This window comes from Octopus bimaculoides, chromosome 2, assembly GCF_046866305.1.
Source record: "Octopus bimaculoides isolate indiv1 chromosome 2, ASM4686630v1, whole genome shotgun sequence".
In the NCBI taxonomy this organism is placed as follows: domain Eukaryota; kingdom Metazoa; phylum Mollusca; class Cephalopoda; order Octopoda; family Octopodidae; genus Octopus; species Octopus bimaculoides.
In genome coordinates this window covers 17,016,295-17,026,601 of record NC_142929.1, presented here as the reverse complement: position 1 = coordinate 17,026,601, position 10,307 = coordinate 17,016,295, and the positions used below count along the sequence as shown (strand labels likewise).

General features: G+C 34.6%; 1 protein-coding gene across 2 annotated transcripts in view; it reads right to left on the bottom strand.

Moving 5' to 3' along the window:
- The window catches only part of LOC106884204 (uncharacterized), a 20,034-nt gene extending 11,458 nt beyond the window's left edge, over positions 1–8,576 (bottom strand). The window contains exon 1 of one of the 2 annotated variants that reach the window (XM_014935452.3): positions 8,121–8,576. In XM_014935452.3, coding sequence (XP_014790938.1) covers positions 8,121–8,130 — 10 coding nt within the window. In that variant the 5' untranslated portion in view covers positions 8,131–8,576. The remainder of the gene's footprint in view (positions 1–8,120) is intronic. The other variant, XM_052975775.2, reaches the window with a different exon arrangement.
- Positions 8,577–10,307: the final 1,731 nt, after the last annotated feature.

Here is a 10,307-nt window from a genome sequence, read left to right as displayed (position 1 = left end):
GCTCATGAAGCTCTAAAGTGTTTTTGGCAAGCATGCCGTTACAGAGTCATTTCATTTTATACACAGCTAATTATATTAAGATAATCTTATGATTTTTACTTTGTATTATATTATACTTATTTATCGTGCATTTACTCATTAATTTTTCTATATGTGATTTTCATAGATGAGTTCATGAACTTTGGTTCTTTTCTCTAAAACTATATATATATAGGTGAAGCATATTTGCCACTTAAATGTGGCTGACCCCTAAGGGTGGATGTTACTGTTGCTTTTAGCCCCAGGGGAACATCTCCTCCAGCTGGCTATCGACACACATCTGTGTCCTGTCTGTATTTGCAAAGGGAAGTTATCCTTCCCATCTTGATCTGCGATACGTACGGACTCGAGTTTCTGGGTATTTTTCCGTCCTCAGCGTACGACAATTGCCGACCTTCGATGCGAAAGATATTCCTTTGCAAATATATATAACTTTTTCCAGTGAAATTATTCACTGATCTCGAAAAAGTGAAAACAAGCAATGTTAAATCTCTGAACGAGGTATTAACAGTAACTGCACGATAAGGTGAAGTATATTTGCCACTTAAATGTGGCTGACCCCTAAGGGTGGATATTACTGTTATACGCATATAAGTATGAACAGTAATTTATACCTAAAAATTGTGGTTGGTATACATAACTAACTTTTTTGTGTATGTTGCAATTCCATAATTGAATAAGATAAATCAGTCCAATAGAAAATGAACGACAAAGCAATTGCCAAGATATGAATACTTTCTTCATAAGAGTCATGTCGCACCTCTCATGACTCAGGTTTGAATATGAATGGGTGTCCAGGAGTCAAGTGATTAAGTAAGTCGGCAGAGGTGGCCAAGTCACTGCACTTCATCTTCTGTCTTCCAAAGTCTAGTCTCTTACTCCAGAGTCAACAAGAAGCTCTTTTAACTACCTCTCTCATTCTGCGCACAGCCACCCTTCGCTTCTTGTTTCTCATTTCAATTACTGTAAGCATTCTCCATGCTGACTGAGCAGCGAATCCCCTACAGCTAACCTCAACTGGGAAGAGCTATATCTGCCATCTCTTCTATCTGCAATCCTGCAGAAGGTTCTCATATCTAGCACGCTTCTGTTCATGGTCCTTATCGCATCCCTCTTTTAGTTTAATCACGATAATTTTCTTGGCCGTTTCAAACCATAGGACCACACTTGGCCTCAGGGTTGTAATGACAACCTGGGGAAACTGCAATCTCTCACCGAAGTCCACTTCCATAACCCATGGTTGAGATCCTTGTAGCGAGCCGTGTATTATTTTTGCTGATTTTCTCGGTCTCTTTCTCTCCATCTTTCACAAACTTAATTGCTTCTGTTTCCTTCCCTTGGCGATGATATTTCTTGCGCCTTTCCTGATACAGAGTGCGAGCAAGTGTTGCAAGCACCCTATTACAGTACCATTTATATCTGCCTTGAGAAAGTGCTATACAGCACCCTGCTAAGATGTGCTCCAGGGTGTCATTTTCTCTACAAATTTTACACAGCTAGTCTTCCCGCAAACCCCATCTATGCAGGCTATGTATATATATATATATATATATATATATATATATATATATATATATATATATATATATATATATATATATGTAGGTTAGTAGAGTTAGCGGTTGGAATAGCAGTCTAAAGGATAAGAATATCCGTTTTACAACCGGTATGAATTACTTATGCTAACCTGGGGCATGCATATGCAAGCATATCATGCTCATAGGATACAGGCAATAACAAAAATAAACAAGTGTTTATCAGGAAGATTCCTTATATATATAGATTCAAGGTGAATATGGTACTTAACTTTGGATATCCTTGTGGCTTATTTTGATTATATATATATATATATATAGGCGTAGGCGTGGTTGTGTGTTAAGAAGCTTGCTTTCCAACCACATGATTCCGGGTACAGTCCCACTGCGTGGCAACTTGGTTAGGCGTCTTCTACTATAACCTCGAGCTGACCGAAATCTTGTGAGTGGATTTGATAGATGGAAACTGGAAAAAAGTCCTGTCGTATATATTTATATGTGTTTGTCTTCGTGTCTGTGTTTGTATCTCCACTATCAATTGTTTACATCCTCTTAACCTAGCGGTTCGGCAAAAGAAACCCTTAGAATAAGGGTAGAGTGTTTCGACTAAAACTCTTTTAGGAGCTGCTCCAGCATGGCCTCAGCCAAATGACTGAAACAAGTAAAAGAATATATATATATATATATATATATATATATATATATATATATATATATATATATACACGCATATATGCATACATACATACATGCATACATACATACATGCATACATACATACATACATGCATACATACATACATACATACATACATACATACATACATATGTGTGTGTGTGTGTGTGTGTGTGGACATAACATGGAAAAATACGAGCAAACTGAATAATATTCATAAGTTTATAAATCTGGAAAAATATAGGACAAATTATTACACTTGCAAAAGTTCAGGACAACTTATTACATCTAGTAAAGTACAGAAAAAGAAAATTTTTACTTAAAATATTGCAGCTAAGGATAAAATTTCAAATAAAATATTTAGATTTAGAAAATATTAGCCTTTATCAAAACTAAATATTTTATTACAAGTTATTTCTTCTATTAAAAATTAATAACTCAACTGAAGTATTTTTTGCATTATAAAACGATTAAATTTAAAATTATTAATTAATAATTAGAAATTTGAAAATAGGTTATACAAAATAATTCTTCAAAATATTTCTCTTGCTTGCATTCTTCCATGTAATCCGTGTTTTTTACAGACTATGCTATTATGTTAATTAATAACAGGTCAATTAGCGGTGCCGTTGATAATTCTTTCTTTACCTCAATGAAACCGGTGGCATATATTAAAAGTCCCCTTATAGAACTATATTCATAAAAAATTATAGAACCTCAAATTTGACGAACAAACACGCATCACCTTTTTCTTTTAAAACTTCATTACATAAGATTGATACCATGAAATTCCTCGAAGTGATCTCTATCATTTAAGCTTAATTAAAATATTGTTTGCTTTTAAAATACACAGAACCACCCGTTTTCGGCGTAAGCTAACCCTAAACACCGGGTGTGCTTATTCTTTACCTTCAGCCATAAATACATATGCATACATCATTTTTGTGTGTGTGAGAGAGAGAGAGAAAGAGAGAAAGAGAGAGATTGTATTAACCCATAACATATAGAGAAAAGGATGTATTTCAATGCAATTTTCTTGGTTGTGGCTTATTTTAATACAATATTTGTGTGTACAATTTCATAAATGTTTGTCTGAGTAGAATTCTACGCATGCATGAAACATCGGCCGAAAGTGAAACATTAGAAGCAAATTCAAATATTATCCGAAAATGACCTCAAATTTGTGCGACCCAACGTAGTTGCCGATGTTATTTTAGTTGTAAAAAAGAGTTGTTGAGTGAAAAGCATAGTTTATTTGGTAGATAGATAATAAGCAGCGGCTATATCGCCGCAGCTTTCTTTATTATAATACAGATGTGACTAATTCGGAAAATACATTACTTTAATTTTTCACACATTGTCAGTCTCGTAATCGAACACTGTAATTTTGGTTCAAATTGAAAGTGTGAAACTATTTTCACTTTCTAATGAAACCTGGTCGTTGTAACTTTCAATATCAGTGCGTTTCACTGTTGGGTAAAGTTACATGCATACACTAGATACACACACACACACAGATATACATCAACGTACACCTCATACCTATCTCTGTTCCTGAGTGTGTCTGTCTATGTCTTTAGATGTGTGTGCGTATCAGAAGTCACAAAAAGGTATGCATACTGACAGGCACAAACACCGTCACACATATACTTGTCAGTCATCGGCCTAACGTATGTAGTGAACGCGAGAATGCACACATATAGAAAATGTGATGACATCGTCGTTGTGGTTGTGGAAATGGTAAAAAATGTCGTTTACGATAGGTGATTAAAAGAAAAATGATAATATTAAATTTTTGTAATACAAATTCGTGAATGAAAATATAATTTAGTTGGTAGCCAAATGCATACTGAATATTTTGATACCCCATACGTCAAAATCGGCAACTCGGTTTGGTAATGCATAAAGAACATACGCACCCAAACGAAATACACCCAACTACAACCGAAGAAAGAGCCACGCCCAACTACAACATAAACATTCACCAAATTTTCTCTCACAGACCCAAATCCAGAAATGACATAAACCGACCTTATAACACAAACACTCTAAACTTTGGATGAGGTACACCCGGATCACTGAGGGCTACAATAGGTCCCTTAATAGAATATAATCACAACAAGCGCCCTCACCGGAACCAGAACCACTACAGCATAAACACAATGACCTTTGGAAGAGACCCACCCAAACTACCCAGACCACTAAGAACCCCAACAGGACCGCAACATAATAGCAACTACAGCAGACCCCTCCTCAATACACTCACTATCAAAAACGATCCTACAGACCCACTCAAAACAGATCGACAACAAATATCAACCACACTCAAAGTAATATTCCTTTTTAAGCACAAGGATAGAAATACCAGGATACACGTCCCCCCCCCCACTGCACACACACACACACAAACGCACATACACACAAAAGAAAATATCCAAAACAAAAAACACGTTCGGCACACACGCACAAGCAGACACATAAATACATACACACATACACACACATACTCACAAAAGAAAATATCGCAAAGACACACATACATACATACACATACGCAGAAAAGAAAACATCGCAAAAATACACGCACTCACACACGTCTTCTCTCTCTCTCTCACACACACACACACACACACACACACACACACACACACACACTCATACATACAAAAGAAAACATCGCAAAAAATTAACACGCGCATGTCTGCACACACGCATACAAAAACACACACATACACTCACACACATACAAAAGATGACATCACAAACACGCACACACGTCTGTACACACACCCACACACGTCTGTACACACACCCACACACGTCTGTACACACACCCACACAACTCTGCGCACACATACACAAACGCACACACAGAAACACACTCACAGATAAACACACAAAGGAAAACATCGCGAAAAACACACACATACACACAAACACACATACACTCAGCTGGAGACACCCAAAATGAAAACATCACACACACAGGTCGAGACACTCAAGAGTAAACATCATCAAACCGAATGAAAAATCCTTATTCTTTCTTTAACAAGACATCCATCGCAACATACACACCCATCAACACACAGCTGGTCCAATTCCAAACATGTTGGCACTCCGTCGCTTACGACGTCGAGGGTTCCAGTTGATCCGATCAACGGAACAGCCTGCTCGTGAAATTAACGTGCAAGTGGCTGAGCACGCCACAGACACGTGTACACTTAACGTAATTCTCGGGGATATTGAGCGTGACACAATGTGACAAGGCTGACCCTTTGAATTACAGGCACAACAGAAACAGAAAGTAAGTGAGAGAATGATGTGGTGAAAGAGTACAGCAGGGTTCGCCACCATCCCCTGCCGGAACTTTAAGTGTTTTCGCTCAATAAACACTCGCAACGCCTGGCCTGGGAATCGAAACCGCGATGCGATGACCGCGAGTCCGCTGCCCTAACCACTGGGCCATTGCACCTCCTCAATTCCAAACATATTGAAAAGACATTCAACACAATGCAAACACACACACACACACACACACACACAGATGGACATAAAACCTATTCAATAAATGCTTTTAAGATCCCTTCCTTGGCAGGAACCCATAGCAATTGCTTTTAGACAATAGACAATTACACCCTCTTTCTAATACCTTGCACACTTTACCAAACTATATTTAAAGAAGACTACAACGAAAAAATTCCAGACGTATTTTGACCCCCAAACAGAAGATAAACTCTTTTTACTTCAAACTTTTATAAACTTTTACTAATATATGATAAGATGGGATTCATCATCGAAACCGGTAATCTATATATATAAAAATGAGAATGTGTGTCTGTCTGTCTGTCTGTGTGAATCCCTAAAACTCGAGAACTACGCAACCAATTTCATTCAAATTTTACAGATGCCTTACTTAGGGTTCCAATTGTGTTTTAGTCAAAAAATTTTTTAACTTCTTGCAGAGTTCGAGCCCACAGCAACATAATATCTCCTCCACTATTTAAGTATTACGTGTCAAAAGTGAAACAAAAACACTCATGTCAAATACTTTCACTTTAAAAATGAAACTATTCCACTAACTGAAACAATCACATTTCGATACTGTAATGACAGATACTTTCAGAGAGAGAGAGAGAGAAAGAGAGAAAGAGAGAAAGAGAGAAAGAGAGAGATAGATAGATAGACAGATAGATAGATAGATAGATAGAGAGAGAGAGAGAGAGAGAGAGAGAGAGAGAGAGAGATGTATATGTATACATATAGATGTATATGTACACGTTATTCCACTAACTGAAACAATCACATTTCGATACTGTAATGATAGATACTTTCAGAGAGAGAGAAAGAGAGAAAGAGAGATGTATATGTATACATATACATGTATATGTACACGTATATGCATAGATATATATATATAGATATAGATCTATATGCATACATGTATATGTATACACATGTGTAGATGTATATATATATATATAGATGTACATGTAATATATACATATATATACATGCATACAGATATCTATACATATATACACCCATCACACACAAACACATGCACACAAACACACACATTAGTCATTTGTTTTCTTATCCAAAACTACGTCAAAAGTACTGAACGGATCTTTATGAAATTTGGAAATTATATTCTAAGCATAACGGCCATAACTCCCATGAAAATTCATATATTTTTGATGTTGATGAAATTTTAACCCGAACATAACAGATGAGCATTATTTGTAATCCAACGGTACAACAGTGTAAGACTACCCTTTCAGATATACTTTCATTGTGATTTCTGCAATGTGGTGCATAAATTGTCAAGTAAATGAGACACATCTTTGCCTCCACTGATTCACTTGCAAAGTGTTGAGTAAAATTATTTCGTTGCAGACCTCCTTTGGGTCTTTTTATTATCACTACGACACACATAGTCCCCAGTTGGTAACATTGATTTCAAGGCCCTCCTAGATGAGAGACTGGCATTCCACTTAATGTCTATGTTCCATGCTGGCATGGATTGGAGAGTTATTAATGTAGAAATATGGTATCGTAGCTACTAACAGTTGAGGGTTGCGTAGTCTAGACGGCGTTTTTAGATTTCATTATTCGGATCTTTTTTAAAACGGGGGCCACATTTTTCATTAATGTTTTACGTAGTGTTTTTGGTAGCGAAAGACTTTCAAACTTCGTATACTTATCTATTTTGTGTTATAGAACAGAAAAATATTTTTGTATTCGAATAGTGTGAATTTACAAAAAACAAAAGATGAAGACGGGTGTGTAAATATCAAACATATGTATTAGTTTAACGATCGAGAAGTGAGAAAGTCTTTTTACGTTTAGAGCCTACGATCTTCGACAGAAAGGAACACAGATATAAACAGGGACAGAAAATAGAAAATAGAAAAAATATATATATTTGTGTGTGTGTGTGCGCGCGTGTCCTTATGTGTGCGCCTGTGCATGTATGTATACAAAGTAGCTTAAATTTAAAATAACAGCTATAAAGTTTTCATTTTTTCGTCTGAAATTTTATTTCCTGTTTATCAACACACACACGCACACGCAATGCTCATACATAGTTGAAGAAGCATTTGAATACATATATACATAAAGACACGCACATAAGGTTTCTAAAATATTCCTATCAGAACACAAAAGTATTTCTTGGAGATAAGTCCCATTAGTTCTGCATATATTACAAGCGTGTTTATACTAGTATTTAATTAACATCCGTGAAATGACAGAACGGAAAACTGGAATTTTGTAAACAACTTATCGAGCGAATCGTGGGGTGTGTTTATAAAAAGAGTTATAGAAGTGTGTATTATAATGAGGACGAAAATTTATCAATATATACTTACAAGCTTCCATGTGTGCAAACCTCCGCTGCTTCGCGCAGCTCGCGATAGAAGACTTAAATGGTAAAAATCTGAAAATATTCGTGATCCTACTCGCCTAACTCGCAGTGGTATTATTATTGCACTTTGTGGGAATTGAGGGCAGAATTAAAAGTAACTATATGAGCAACATGATACGTTACGTCACTAAGGTGGGTAGGTTGTTTAATGGAGTGTAACAGTTTTCTTTATGAAATACAATATGAAGTAGTGCACGAACAGCTTACGCGTAAGAAAAGCTGTATGTACAATGCTTAAAATCCTAATCGCTTTGCTATGTATTTTTAAGGTGTAAATAAGGTACTTGAATGTAAGTAACTACTTTTGGAAATTACATTCATTTTAGGCCTATATGAAATTATTGAACTATGGTCTCTGTTTTACGATGGGGTTATCAGGTAAGAAGGAACAGGACAAAGCGCTTTACATTTGAGATGACCTAAATCGACCACAGAGTTCGATGCATTTTATATTTAGTTCGAAAACTGACGCCGCGTCGTTACTCAGCCTATGAACAAATTCCAGGCAAATCTGGATATAGTTGGTTTAAATGTGAGTTTTATAATCTGGATATAGTTGGTATAAATGTGAGTTTTATATTCTGGATATAGTTGGTATAAATGTAAGTTTTATAATCTGGATATAGTTGGTATAAATGTGAGTTTTATAATCTGGATATAGTTGGTTTAAATGTGAGTTTTATATTCTGGATATAGTTGGTATAAATGTGAGTTTTATAATCTGGATATAGTTGGTTTAAATGTGAGTTTTATAATCTGGATATAGTTGGTTTAAATGTGAGTTTTATATTCTGGATATAGTTGGTATAAATGTGAGTTTTATAATCTGGATATAGTTGGTATAAATGTGAGTTTTATAATCTGGATATAGTTGGTATAAATGTGAGTTTTATAATCTGGATATAGTTGGTATAAATGTAAGTCTTATAATCTGGATATAGTTGGTTTAAATGTGAGTTTTATAATCTGCATATAGTTGGTATAAATGTGAGTTTTATAATCTGGATATAGTTGGTATAAATGTGAGTTTTATAATCTGGATATAGTTGGTTTAAATGTGAGTTTTATAATCTGGATATAGTTGGTATAAAAGCAAGTTTTATAATCTGGATATAGTTGGTATAAATGTGAGTTTTATAATCTGGATATAGTTGGTATAAATGTGAGTTTTATAATCTGGATATAGTTGGTATAAATGTAAGTCTTATAATCTGGATATAGTTGGTTTAAATGTGAGTTTTATAATCTGGATATAGTTGGTATAAATGTGAGTTTTATAATCTGCATATAGTTGGTTTAAATGTGAGTTTTATAATTTGGATATAGTTGGTATAAATGTGAGTTTTATAATCTGGATATAGTTGGTATAAATGTGAGTTTTATAATCTGGATATAGTTGGTTTAAATGTGAGTTTTATATTCTGGATATAGTTGGTTTAAATGTAAGTTTTATATTCTGGATATAGTTGGTATAAATGTGAGTTTTATATTCTGGATATAGTTGGTATAAATGTGAGTTTTATAATCTGGATATAGTTGGTATAAATGTGAGTTTTATAATCTGGATATAGTTGGTTTAAATGTGAGTTTTATAATCTGGATATAGTTGGTATAAAAGCAAGTTTTATAATCTGGATATAGTTGGTATAAATGTGAGTTTTATAATCTGCATATAGTTGGTTTAAATGTGAGTTTTATAATCTGGATATAGTTGGTTTAAATGTGAGTTTTATAATCTGGATATAGTTGGTATAAATGTGAGTTTTATAATCTGGATATAGTTGGTTTAAATGTGAGTTTTATAATCTGGATATAGTTAGTTTAAATGTGAGTTTTATAATCTGGATATAGTTGGTATAAAAGCAAGTTTTATAATCTGGATATAGTTGGTATAAATGTGAGTTTTATAATCTGCATATAGTTGGTTTAAATGTGAGTTTTATAATCTGGATATAGTTGGTTTAAATGTGAGTTTTATAATCTGGATATAGTTGGTATAAATGTGAGTTTTATAATCTGGATATAGCTGGTTTAAATGTGAATTTTATATTCTGGATATAGTTGGTATAAATGTGAGTTTTCTAATATGGATATAGTTGGTATAAATGTGAGTTTTATAATCTGGATATAG